This window comes from Accipiter gentilis, chromosome 18 (genome assembly GCF_929443795.1).
Source record: "Accipiter gentilis chromosome 18, bAccGen1.1, whole genome shotgun sequence".
NCBI lineage: Eukaryota > Metazoa > Chordata > Aves > Accipitriformes > Accipitridae > Astur > Astur gentilis.
The window spans coordinates 28,299,895-28,314,602 of record NC_064897.1 but is presented as its reverse complement, the minus strand read 5'-3'; the positions used below and the strand labels follow the sequence as shown (position 1 = coordinate 28,314,602).

Genomic DNA, 14,708 nt, shown 5'->3' with positions numbered 1-14,708 from the left:
TCTTGACCCCATGCTTTACTTTCTTTCAGTACAGTTCACTTGGTTTAGCTATACTATAACACAACATAGGAGTGACAGTAAACTTCTACAGGTGCATCCTGGTCTCTGCATAATAAGCATAGGATGAATTACAAATCTGCTTTCAAATTGTGAGCCAACTTCTGTACCTTCTTCCAGAATACAGGGGATTCTGAAACTACACTTGTAGGATCAGCAGCACTTTAACAGAACAAGCTTTTTATCTATGCTGCTACAAGATCACATTAACAACCGTTAAATTTTCCCTAAAGGCTTTAGCCATAACTAGCCAGAGCTAAAGGCCATCACCTTATGTGAGATAATGATTTGTGCCGTGATTGAGATGCGTAGATCAGTCTCACTTACAAGGCAGCACTTGAGCTATAAACTAACTCTTTCTTAGACAGGCCTCTAGTGATCCAAAAATATCAGACCACAAATATGTTTCTAATCGTTTAGAAATAGGTGAAAAGACTCAAAGCTTGAGGGACTAAACCAGAAATTTAATCTACAGTAAGGTATCCAACTTCAATCAAGATTTGAAGCAAGAAGAATTTCCAGTGAACTCTAACTACAAGCATCTAGCTTCTCAGCATTTCTGGAAGTTTCCTCAGTATTTTGATAAATTATACAGCCTGGATACCAGCAGAATTAGGCATCACACACTGGTGTCTCAGATGTGTTAAAAACCACCTTTCTAACAAGCTCAAGGCCAGGTATGCTTCCAAGGCAAAAGCTCCTCTCAATCTAAACAGGGACAAAATCTCCTGGAGAAAAGTAAGCTGTCTTCAACACTGCTATTTCACGAACAGCTTGCTGCTGTCACTGGAGAAGGAGGTTTCATATTCTTCCACTTTATTTCTCTTCATCAAGCTCTGTCCCTGCCCTTCCCTTGCTTGAGCCTTCTCTGGAACACAGCTGATTGTAGGGCAAGCAAATTCAAGTAAAAAACTCACCTGGACAATTCCCCCCATTTTGTAAATGAAATTAGCTTAGAGTATTATCAGACAAACACCAGAAGTAGCGTGCATAAGCAGCAAGAAATCTTTTCCTTTCAAAGGAGCATATTAAATTGGCTGCAATTGAATGAAACTGCACCTTATTTTATCACAACACCTCTCCACACAGCACCCAGTTAAAACTCTATAAATCGTATCACAGAAAGATCTACCAGTAAAAGGAGCATATTTCCTTTTGAAACAGACTCCTACATTGTTCTAATATATTAAGGAGAATGTTTCCTCTGGACTGTATTTAGTCCTTTATCCCATACTCTGCATTTGTGACCTGAGCATTGTCACCTGCATCTGCGCAATTCTCCTAACAGTAACAGGGGCTTTATTGGTACAATCCTCATAGTATAAGAGTACGTATATATACATACATTAAAAAGCATAAGCTGATTAGAACAAAGGGTCATGAGCAATGAAGAAAAAGCATACTACAAACTCCCAAATGAGTTCTTACACCTTGAGGTGCAAGCCCTTCTTGCTGCAGCAAAGAATACTGGCAGTCTACTGCTTCAAATGCTTAAGGTGGATGAGAACTTTTAAATCGTATCAGGAAGCTGGATGTCAGAGACTAAAAATGAAGCAAAATTAAATGCACTGCTACTGGAGTATCGAAATCTTTAGCTTTACTTCTACTTTGATTGAACATACCCCACTTAATAGACACGCTCCATTATTTCAACAGCATGAGAAGAGTATGGCGTGTCCAAACACGCAAGTGTGCTCCAGCACATTTCAACAGAACATCAAACAGAAGCAAGATGTAACACAGCATGGGAAAAATCCCAGGGTTGACAGACCCTAAATTTCTAAAGGTAAAATTACTTCCAAAAGACTAAGCTCTGTAAAGAGTTATGATCTTGCTGATCAAAAGATTCAAAATGGGATTAATTCATTTTATAAAAAAATGTTAAAATGCAGAACATCACAGCCACCTTTCTTATTAAGCAATGCTTGCATGCATAAACTAGACAGATGTAAGCCATACAAAAGCTGGTTAAATAAGAGATAGCCATTTAGAAAGTCAGTCTTTAGGCTGAACTGACAAAAATGGAGTATGAAATTATTTTAGGCCAAATGACTTCTGATGTCTATAAGGAAAAAAACCTGATCCTTCAGAATAGCACCCCTGAAGATCCAGAGTATAAAAATTTCAAGGAGGAAAAAAAAGGAAATTACTTGTTTGCTTCAAATAAGACTTAAGTTTACAGCATCATGGAACAACTGCAACGTTGAAGTAAGGGATAAACTATGCAGTTTAAAATCAACCAGTTAGTAAAAGGACGATTGTCCCACACTTTTTGAATGAAAGTGAAATCAAGATATCCAAACTTAGCTCTTCAGTGGAGTATGAAATTAAAACTTTTTTATTTGTAACGTGTATGTTCATAGCATAACACGTGTAAGACAATAATAAAAGTGTGTCACCCCCCGCTCCTCCCCAGGGCAAGCTGTAGATTTTTATACACAGACGATATACGCTTCACTATGGATTAAATGAAAAGACTTTAGAAAGTGTGGTTTTAGAAGTGCTCTGTAAAGCAGTGTTTTCAAAAGGCAAAATATTATTGCTCGTCAAGGAGTTAGAGTAAGCTGCTTTTTGCTTCTCTTTGGCTGAAAACCAAAACAGCGTCACAGCAAGAAGTTTGCTTACTTTAAATAGCATATCTGGAACAACTGATATGCCTTTATCGCAGCAAAACATCAGTAATTTGAAGCTGCTGTAGAAAAAACCCAACTTTAAAACATCGTCATACTGACTTCACTAAAAGTGTGCTTTTCTAAAGAAAGACTCCTTATAGACTTAGATTTGTTAATAGGGTAAGATTAATTCTTTGTGGTGTATTCTCTCTATATATGCACAATGATTTACATACTAGAATGAAAACAGCTCTGACCATAAAGGGCTGTTTACTTTAAAGAACTGGACAGTATAAGCCCTGCAACACAACAACAAACACTCATAAATATGGAGGTTTGTTCTCAACCCTTCATCAACTGCTTGGGGTGGGGGGGGAGGTCAATCTCAGTTTTAAGAGTCTCCTGTTAATAAGAAAACCTTGGATTGTGTAAAAAAAAAAAAACACCACACCAAAAACCACAGAACTGAAATGTTCTTAATATTCCATATTTCTTGCTTGCACTCTTTTTATAGAATTACTCTTTCCAGCTGTATCAGTTACATACGTTAAAAGAATGACTTCCAGGGATGATCTAAAGTTTCCAGATGTTAGCCACAGTTGATAAAAAGGGAAGTTTTATGGAAACGGAGAGCTATAGCCAAAATTCCAGAATGTAAGAACTGAGTTTTCTCCCCTACTTCAGTCTTCAAATGCTTCAGAGCCCTTACAGATCAGTAATTATTATTTCATAGCACGAGCACTCATGCATACCAGACACAGATAAAGTGTGTTTAGAGAATTGTGAAATGTGGTAAAAATAGCCCAAGAACGGCAAAACATTCAGTTAGAAATCTGCTTGTAATTAGGATGTCCAGTAATTTATCTATCTTATCAGAACATTCATTCAGCAAAACACAGTTCTATTCAGGACTTCAAGGTTTTACTGATTATCAAATAACCTTATTTTCCTCTCAAAACTATTCACACATGTAAAAAGGTCTATTATCTAAACCTGTTTACCAAGAAAAATATTTTTGTGGTTCTGAAAGCCACAAAAAAATACATAGATAAATGAATGCATAACAAATGAACATGCAACAGTAAATGGATAACAGCTACCACAATAAAATCTCAACAAAGAACCTGTCTCTGCTACAGCCTTAGAGAGAAACAAGTTTTTTTGACAAGGAAGGAGCTGGCAATCCTCAAGAAGTACAGTTGAGATCTCTGTTCCACTACAAATGATCTATCCTGGTAATATGTACTCTTTCAACCCCTAATTCTTGCTAAGCCATACTTTCAGCAGATAAGACGACAGACTACCTGGCAAAATATGTCTCTGTACCTTCCATTAAGTGAAGTCCTTTCATTTCTGCAATTATGGGTGGGTGGGTGGGGGCTATCAAAGCTCTGGACAGATGACCACACTGAGGAAGCTGCTGCTGAACTTTCCTTTTGCACGCAAAAGACTCCTTTTCGCTACACCATCCAAAAAGAACACTTTACCTATCTCACTGTGAATATAGAAATACTTCAAGAGTCCTACTTCGTCATACAACACGGGGTTTGAAATAAACACAGGCTATCTGGGAAAAGTGCCAGATGTCAGTTAAAGGATTGCTCATTAGTCTGCAAGTGCAGTTTACACAAGTATTTGCCAGTACTGCTTTGTATTAGAAGTTTAAGAGATGTAAACTCTACCAGTTCTTAATCTCAAATGGTTTGCCTATCAGGAGAAAAAAATCCTTTCATTTAAAAACTAACAGAAGAGTTACACAGACAGTTTTCCTTAAACAGTCCTTTCCAGTTTGTTTTTTGTTTGTTTTTTTTTTTATTATTATTATTTTTTAAACCAATTCATCTTTTGGAACTAAGTGACGCTTTCTGTGCTAGATACATGATACTCTTGCTGGTCTCACCATCAGAATCACAAATTCTGATTGAAGGGACCTCTGGAAGTCACCTGCAGTCTGGTCTAACCCCACACTCAAAGCAGAGCCATCATCAAGCGGGTTGCTCAGGACCTAGTCACATTCAGAGTATCCCCAAGACAGAGACTATTTATTACCACTGTGGAGAACGTATTCCTTTTTTTTTTAACTATACCCATTGCATTTGCCTCTCCCCAGTATATACTCAGAATTTCTTTTTGGCAACTTGTGTTTGCTGTCTCTTGTTTTGTCACTGCGCACCACCTCCAGGACTCTATACCCTCCCATTAGACAGCTGAAGACAGCAGTAACATTACCCCCTTAGCCTTCTAAGGCTGAATAAATCCAGTTCTCTCAGCCTCTCCTTGTGCAAGATGTGCTCTAGAACACTAATCATCTTAGTGGCTATTTAATGTCAGCCTCTTTCCTGTATGAGAGCCCAAACTGGATACAGCATGTCAAGGGTGGACTTCCAAGTGTTGAATAGAGAAGAATCACTTCTCTTGACCCCACTGGCTATAGCCTTGCTAATACAGCCCAGCACGTAGCTGGTTTCTTAACAGCAAAGACACCCTGCTGATTCACATTCTACCTTTTCTTTGTCAGGACCTTTGGGTGTTTCTTCTGCAGAGCTACCTTCTCATCAGTGGATGCCTAACCTATGCTATAGCACAGGGTTATTTTGCCCCGGGTGTAGCATTTTCCATTTACATTTGTTGAATTTCCAAGAGGTTTCTGTCAGACCATTTTCTCCAGCCTACTGAGCTACCCCTGAACAGCAGTCTTACCCTCCAGAGGTGTCAGCCACTCAGCCCAGTTTACGACCATCTACAAATGTGCTGAGGGTACGTTCCATCCCACTGACCGGGTCATTAATACAGAGGTTGAACATTATTAGCCCAGCGCTGACTCTCACGGGGTACTATACTGCCCAGCTGCCAGTGGACTTTATATCGCTGACCATAATCAACTTGGTATCACCAACTCTGGCAATCCAGCTCTGGAATCGTTTTTCAAAAAAAAGTATTACCTTAGAGTAGAATGAACAAGTATTTCTGTACTTAGTGGTCCAGTGAACAGGGAAATAATTAGAGATATGTCTTCTGCAGAAGAACTGCCACAGAAACCCCTAAACGAGCTACCCTCCACTTCAGGGGTCTGTATCAGTACACCACTGCATGGTGCAGCCCAGATCGACTACACAAGTCAAGCTCAAAGCTCTACTGGCAGCTTTACCAATGCCTCACTGGGGCTTTGAACTGGTTACAAATTGTGATGCAAGAGAAGTTGACGAGCATTACTGCCACCTTATTAACGCATTCTTGTAGCAATATATGAGAAGTGCTATAAAAAACCCCGTGTTTACTGTTAATCTTCTGACTGCAGTTAAAAAGCAAATGCTAGCTCCTGACTATGGTGTAAACTGAATTTTAACAAAAGCAGCTCTGTAGCTTCTTAAGATTACAAACTTCTGTCTTAAATGCCAAGAATAGAATTATATTTTAACACAAAAAAAAAAGTCCCAAGAAACTAATCTATTTGCTATGGTAACTATGCTACAGTATGCACAACAATTATGACATTTGTTTTAATGTCAGAATGTGACATTTCAGAAAGAATTCTGAAAAAGTATAACATAGTTTAATTAAATGAAAGATTTTCTGCCAGAGCATCATTTGTGGCACCAGTGCAGGCCTTGTAGACAGTAAGAAACTGGATCATACAGAATCTTTGACAACAGGAGTTGTTACATTTAAAAACACACTTTAACATTTCTTGGACTATGACTGACATTTTAATATTTGTGTTTCTCAGCCATAAAAAAAAAAAAAAGAGACCTAAAACCCAGCCTGGTAAAGATCCAAACTACCTGGAGATACAAGACAATTTTAGGGGAAGGTGGAAGTAAAAAAAACATTAGATAACACCACATTACACAGTGTTATTGCTGTAGTTTAACACACTTTAAAATATTGGAGGTTTTCTTAACTTTTGTGGTATGGCAATTCAGGAGGGATCAGGAAAAAAAAATTGAAATGTATGTACGAGTGAAGCAGTTTCTATTTAGTGACAGTTAAATTACTGAAACACCTCCCCGCACCCCCCAGACAGAAGCATGCTCCTTAAAAGCAGCTTCTACTGAATGACAGGGTGCTTGGAATTCTACCTGCCTGGGGATATTATAAGGATACCCTCACAGCATCAGAATGGTATAATTTATACTTTATTTTATAAGTGATCTGATTGTTTACTTTTATTCAGTTTCCAAAGAAACACTCTAAACTCACTTGCTATAAAAACCAAAACACTTTAGGCATGTTAATTAATAGCCTGACAAGCATATTACATACCTCCAGATCTGTATAATATTGTAAAATTTTCCATATACAGTGCTTCAGGGCACTGTAGTAATGAAAATAACATTTATCAAACTGTAAGTCATTATTTTAATTATACTAAATCAAAATACTAAAGCAAGAATGTATTTAATTTTATCAGTGGGAAGTTAAGAACAAGGTTTTCCACACAAAGTTATTATTAATCTGTTGTAGGCCAAGCTGGAAGAACCAGCAAGTTAAGGCTGCCTGAACTTCTAATACGTTAAAAAAACCAACTCTTAGAGCTTGCTCAGATTTTCTTGGCAAAGGTATATAAGGTTTGTATTTTCTACTCCAGTTATTGCCTGCAGCAATATTTATTTTTAACAGGTAAGAAAATTCATTCAGCTACTTCCTGCAAATATTCAGTTACAAAGTTTCAGGACCGTCATGATCTATATCAGGAAACCTAAATTAAAGGCAGAAGGAAAAGTAAGTAACATTTTGCAGGTCTGGGAAACACTGTGTATATCTTGCCAAATCACTGTCTCTTCAAACAAATCTATCTGCGTATGTTCAGTATATTCAGCTGGAGCTGGGCAGGTAAATTCTTGATATTCCATTATTACTAAGCATGCTCCATAAATTAAGGCTTATAACTTGTTATATGAAGAATTCTCCCCCCTCCCCCAATTGCTATTCTTGAAGACTACAAACTATGGTTTATACTCAGTAGAGGCAAAACTATTCCTCTTCATCCTTATGCCAGCTGAACTGAGAGCTGAAGCAGGACTAAAGGCAAGTAAAAAAACCCCAGGAACAAGCTGTACAAGCAGACTGCAATAAAGCAGGACAAAGATCCAGGTGCTTTCAATTTGAATCCACCATAATGCACATGCACAAACCAGCACTTGCATTCAGCTATGCCTCACACTTCCCTGGGCCAGTTGGTTCCTTCCTAAAGCACTTTTAAGTTTTGAAGCCCCTTGTTTTAAACCATATTTATGTGTTTTGTGCAATGAGTACAATGCAAATGTAGCATCTTGCAGAAAACAAAAAACTGAAACTGTATTTGCATGCATGAAGCATGGCAAATAACTTCATTTAATGCTATTGCGCCTTATATAATTAGACAAATGGTTAGCTGGCTAAGTCTTAAACAGATGTATAATTTTCAAAAGTTCATCGGTATCTTATAATTTTAGTGACAGTGTATAATCATAACCCTCCTCTGTCAGATGAGGGAAAAACCACACAAGAGATTACTATGTATATTGTTATGTAATAGCCAAATACTAGATGCTATAAGAGCTGATTATCAATCTTGGCAATCGTGAAGCTCAAATACAGACAGTACTCAGTCTGAAGTAAGAACTTGTTTACCAGCTAAATACCATGGATTAGTAAGCAAGTTCTTAGAATGCAATAAGGATTATATACACTCACTTCACAGTGAAGTTGCAGTTAAGCACAGTGTATAATGAACCTGAATGAGAAAGAGATCTGCAACCAGCAAAATTCAGTCTGGTCTATGACTAGATAACACATGTTCAAGTTCTCATATTGACTCTAAAATGCAACTGGTACATCCACTACCCTCTCACCCTCTGCTACTTTTAATGATATACTTCCTTAAGAAATACCAGCTATGTTTAGCAGCTCAGTGGAGTTGTATACTCTTTTTTTTTTTTTTTTTTAATTTCAAATTGACTTGGGGGAGGGAAGGATGACATATAGTAACACACACCCCACAACACAGCACTTTCCCAGGGTATGTTACAAAACAAGCGACTGCATGACCTGCTCAAGGTTACAGAATGACTCCATTGCTCACTCTGAATTAAAAACTGGTATCCTCCTGACTCCTCCTGTATTTTCACTAATAAAATAATACCACTACTGAACACTTGCACAGCTCCTTTCATCACAGGATGTCAAAGGCCTTTATAAATATTAATTAAGCATTGCAACAACACTAAGAAGTATGTAAAACTTAATTCTGCACATGAGTAAACCCAAGCAAAGAACAAATAACCTACGTTCAAAGTCATAGGACAACTCAGCAGTATGGAGAATAAATGGCTCTTGCCATTAAGGAGCACTCCATTAGAAACAAGGACATAATTAACACTCCAAATGTGATGTGAACAGTGAATAGATTACTATAAAAGCCTTGGTCATGCTCAGTCCTGCAAAGATGACACTAAATTTCAGGCAGCATTCTCATGAAGATACTAAGTTTGGTTTCCTCCAAACACAGAAAACAGTTCTCATGAAATTTTTAGTAAAATTCTGTTTTTCCTGACTGGTAACTTTCCTTAGAGGAGATAGGTACGAGTGTGATAGTCTTTGGCACTTTTACAAAATTAACAAGTAATGTCAAGCTGAGACACAATTCAAATATGAATTCTGACCCCACAAATGAAAGTAAGCTACTTCTTAATATTCAATCATGTACCTCAGTAACTAAGGAAACCAAATACCTATTTAAGAACTCAAAATCCACTCTCAAAAGAAATAACCTTTATATATGTTTTCAGCAAACTATATTGTAGTCATCACTTCATCAAGTACTCCAGTGATCTTACAATTTAACATGTCCACGCTTCACCCGCTACAAACACTACTTCTGTACAATTATCTACTCTTTCCAATGATCATAACTATCATGAGACACTGATCTGTAACACTCAGTTCTAGTATGAAAGCCAACCATGCTAAAACATACTGGTCAATTTGCTTGCATGTGCTGACACATTTGCTGACTTTAATGACAGGAGTGAGATTAATTTTTCCATTTTTTTAAAAATTCCCGTTAGCCTAACAAAAAGACCCCCAAAGGTGACAAAGCTCTGAACTCCTACAAAAATTCCTTTTTAAACCGTTTGAGAATCTGACATTAATATGACTGCAAAAACTACTTTCACTTTGGAGAAAGACTACTGTTTTCTACGTAAGACAAAACAAATCAAGTTGCACTAAAAACACTTGCAAATTAACTTTACAGTGAGCCCTGTGTTAGAAAAGGGAACTTTGTTGTTACAATGTCAAGAAAGAAATTAAATGAAAAATTATGTAATTCATATTTCAGCCCAGCAACTTTTTGGGGTTTTGTTAGTTTGGTGGGTTTTTTTTTTAAAAAACAGCTCAAGCACAAGTTTTACTTCCCACCAAAATAACAAGATTCAGTGAAGGCTGACAAAGGGTTGGCCAAATGAAAAACAGGTTTTTTGTTTTGTGTTTTAAATTACAAAGTGTGTTTTTCTTCTGACTACAGAATGAATGTCTGGATCTAGTGGTTTTGTTGGGTTTTGTTGGGTTTGTTTTTGTTTGGGTTTTTTTTTTAACCCTTTCAAAAGGACATAATCTGGCAGTAGAAACTTACTCTCTGGGCAATGAAGGTGTGTATCTCTATTTTGATTTTATCTCAAGTTCTCTTACAGCACAAAACCAGAGAACAATTCAGTACTGTGTTTGATACACAGCTTTCATTGCATGAAGCCATTTTTCTTCCCTCTTACATGGGACAACAGCTAGTTAACATAGTTTATGTTATCATTGAAGCATTATGCCTTCAACAGAGGACTGATGAGATTTAACAGCTGGGCTTCAATAAATGGTGTTCCACCTCCCACCCCCAGTAAATCTTTGGAAATCAACAGCCCAAAAGTTGCTGAGTTTTCCTGTGTGAAACTAGTCATTCAACCTTCAGCAAAAAGGTCTTGAAGATCCTCATCAACTCATTACCACTTAGAAGTATGACCAAGTTCAAGCTCAAATACTGCTGAGATGTGTCCAAGTGTACTTGGAAACAAAGAGAGGACCCTTTTAGTCTGCAGCCACAGAAGCTTTACATCAACAGTGGTAGCAGCGTACACTCTCCAGACAAACAGATCTACTACAGATATAACCATTAGCCAAGTAATTTTCCAAGTCTGGAAAAGCACAGGTATGTGATCCTTTTGTTACAATACAGTATTTCCAAGTTCATGCTTTGGTTCTAATGATTAGTCAAAACCATTTTTCAGTGCACTTAGTTCTCAATAGAGTTTTACTATATACACAAAGCTGATGGTCCCTAGCTTTTATCTAGTATTACGTATAATGGATATCCCATGCAAAATGTCTAATTGCGTTGCAGTGTATTCCCACACTTTTAAGACATACTTCTTAAGTCACGGAGGATCATTTCTATACAAAGAAAGGAATCAGAACTGTACTGTTACAGATCGTGGTTGTATTTAAGGTCATCCAGATTCCACTTTAGATGACAATACAGTCAGGACTTGCCATGCCAGTACTACAGAGATGCTGTAAATACTGTATCACTAAACCACCCTATTTTATAAGGCTACTATTCAGTATTTGTTGCCTATAGGGTAATTACAGATGGTGAAAAACTAAAATCAGGTGAAACAACAGTGCTAAATTAAGCCAGGTGTTTCAGAGCAAAAAAAGCTTAAATACTTTTACCACTTCAAGTGTAGAATTAAAACAGACTGTCCTGTCACACATCGACTTTGGCATGCATTTTAAGATACACTCTTTACAATATACAAACTAACATAAACTTCTTCCCTCCCTACTTTTATATGAAGATTTAAACACTGATAAAAGTTACCTTGATAAATTCAATCAAATCAGCTGTCTCCTTTATATGGCTTTTACAATCAGAGGCACACCACCATTCATACGATGGAGTGGTATTTGTAAGATGTATACATGACAATGAAGTAAGCAATTTTGTTAACACACCATGCCCTCTTGTTCTGTGGCTTGCATCTGCTGTTAAGGCAGAGATCAGGTCTCATTAAAGCCTCAATGAGGATGAGGGACTGCAGACCCTGCTCAAGAAACTAGGTAAATCACAAGTGCATTAAGTCCTCTCCTTGCTGCATGGCTACAGACACCCCGAAGGCCAAAACATAAGACTTACAGTCATAAAATGTAAGTGAATAAGTGAAAGGTGTGGGTTTTACTATGGAATTTGAGCTGCTCTCAATCAAAAAAGAAACCCAAGCTCTATGTGAGTGCAGTTTGCTCAAAATAATGAGATATGCTAGACTTGGTATCTATTTTTAAAGCAGCACAACCTCAGGGGCACTGAAAAATGACTGTGTTTGACTCTTAGGGAACCTTCAAACGTGTTAAGCACACAGATTCTTTGCAGAGCCTGGTACAGAAGTGTTTGTTTGCCAGATGCATGCTTCTCGGCCTTCTTACTGCAACCAGCTGGCCATCCTTTTCATTAGCCATTTTTCATTCAAAAGTGAGATCAATAAATTATTATTCAAAACATCACAACTCAATACTTTATGTCATGACTCATGACTAATTAGGACATAAGCTGAAATTGACTGGCACACAGAATGAAAACCAGAGAATTGTAAAAAACTGTGTGTAGAAAACAGGAAAAATGAATACAACCCAGTACAAGTGCAAGACATGACTTGTTTTAAACTAAAATAAACTTATAATCCTTCCTCATGAAGTTACTTAAGCAGCCAAAAAATTCAAAGCCTCTCCAAACTTGTGTCCTTGTATTATCACTTGAGTTTTGAGGACATGAAGATGTGATCATTTGGATCTGGCATTCCAAGAAAATGATTACCTAGGATCTCAAAATGGCAGAAAGAACCAAATACCCCCAACCAAGGCATGCAGCACCTACAAACACCACTCCCATTCTTCATCATCTAGAACATTATTTTTGCCTATCTGCAACTGTGAATTCTTCATTCATATGGAACACTGATCCCTGTCCTGAATTGACAGTATCCTATCAACGTTCTCTGGAATCTAGTGGTTTGCTATTTGCCCAAGATACTGTCAAGAACAGTGGGGGGAAAGACATGGACAACCAACATGTAATAGTCAGTAACAGTTGCATTGCTATATAATTACCTAAATTTCAAAGACTTAAAACTGCTGCTGTGTTTTTGAAGAACAATTAATTGCAGAATGCTTGATTTGACATTAGCTCTGCACCCTTGTTTCCTCACGAAGAACAAATTCTTAATTTTAAGAGCCAAGATTAAATTGCTAAGCATATTGTATCATATGTCTGCATTTTACGGTATGACTGAATTACGTACAAAGGAAAATTCCTTTTGTTTTAGGAATCTCCCAGGAAAACATGTACAATATACTTCAGAAAGCTAATAAAAATCAGTTTCCACACATAGCAAAGAAAAAACCTCACCCCCTTTTTTCACGTCTACAAGCACAATGTATTGGCACATAACGCTTGTACAGACGTTAAGTGCCTCACTGTTCAAAAGTCTGCAGCATCTCAAAGCCTTTGATTTCTAATTTCTCCTCATGTTTTTAATTACTTCTGCTTCCATTAACTGATACGATAGAGAAAAACAATTTCTAAGTAAACATCTCAATACTTCTTTTTGTTTGTGGGGTGGGGTTTTTTGGAGGTGGGGTGGTGCTGTTTGTTTTTTAGTATTTTTAACTTGGGTTTTGGCCAGCTATGTTTGGAATGATGGAGACAGCTGTCAGTTCTCCATAGGAAGCATTACCAGGAAGGATATTAGAAGTTCAGTCAAGAGCCTTGTAAGGTCACAGAAAACTGCAACTGCCTAATGATAAATGCATTTTTAAGAAGAGACCACACCGAGGATAAATTAGCTTAACACCATGGTTAACACTAGAAATACTATTGTTTGTTCACATGTTTTGGCTAAAAGAAAGAACTAAAGCAGAAAGTTACTGCAATCCATGGAACAAAACCATCACAAGTAGCAGCCACTGCATTACAATGAAGTACTGTCACCCTAAACTGCGCAACTTCCAGATTTAAATGGGAGAACCCAAGCCTTTGTTAACACAGTAGTGCATCTTAGCTGTAATCTGCGCAGATGACCAGAGACACCCATATAGTGGTAGCTTAGAATGCAGAAATGTCTCTTCTTCATTCCAAAAGGAATGGAAAAGTGCAGAAAACAGCATTCTGCAGGCTGTACACTCATACCTGTTTAACAGCCTATTTAAAATTAACTAGCCACAATAGTTATGAGGTAGAAACAAAAGAAGGTCTAGGAAGAAGTCCATTAATAGGCAGAAATGATCGCCACCTCTCATTCAATAGTCTGATAAGCTATTTTTGATTCATACATTTTTATAGTCCTGATACTGTGCGCCATTCCCTAGCTGCGTTTTAAAAGTTAACTTCATTTCATGCCTTCTGGAAATAAAGCATAGATTAAACCACCTAGTCTAGACATGAAACTCTTACTAATTGCTAAGTAAACAATCATTTCCTTATTTCTTAAACTAAGACATTAGAAAGTTTAAGTGAAAAGTGTTCACTGTACCCTCAGGCATTTGTATAAAATAGGGATAGTCTCCCACCAGGGAAAGAATTTCTTTTAACTATGCTGTTATTTCTGTGGAATTAGTGTCTGCCCAATCTCAGCAGTCGCTCATCTGAAAGCTCCTCCTATTTGTATTGAGTGCAGAAGACAAGAATTTTGAAATCTTGATTGAGGGTTATCATCCCTTGTCTCTTTCCAGGAATGATAATTTACAGCTTAAGTGATGAATTTTACTTGCTGCTTGTGTCATTCACAGACACAGTACCAAATCCATTTCTAACTTCAATCCCATTTAAATAACTCCTGCTTTTTAATACCAGTAACTTAGAAATTTTAAAGAATAGTAAATAATCAGTCTGAGGGCTAGATATATGTCTTGCTTGAAAAGTCTAGTGTCCATTCATACTCAGGAAGGAAATATTTTTAAGATAACTATGCATTACTATCAAAGAAAAAAGCCCTCAAACTAAGTCAGCCTTATAAT

At 37.3% G+C, this 14,708-nt stretch overlaps 1 protein-coding gene across 25 annotated transcripts in view; it reads right to left on the bottom strand.

The window, feature by feature from the left end:
* TNRC6B (trinucleotide repeat containing adaptor 6B) overlaps positions 1-14,708 on the bottom strand; it is a 148,051-nt gene that overhangs the window by 63,392 nt on the left and 69,951 nt on the right. Inside the window, exon 1 of one of the 25 annotated variants that reach the window (XM_049821989.1) lies at positions 3,974-4,190. The exons of 23 other annotated variants lie outside the window; for them this stretch is intronic. In XM_049821989.1, the coding sequence (XP_049677946.1) occupies positions 3,974-4,020 (47 nt within the window). In that variant the 5' untranslated portion in view covers positions 4,021-4,190. Of the gene's footprint in view, positions 1-3,769; positions 3,933-3,973; positions 4,191-14,708 lie in introns of those variants that run through there. One more of the 25 variants, XM_049821995.1, reaches the window with a different exon arrangement.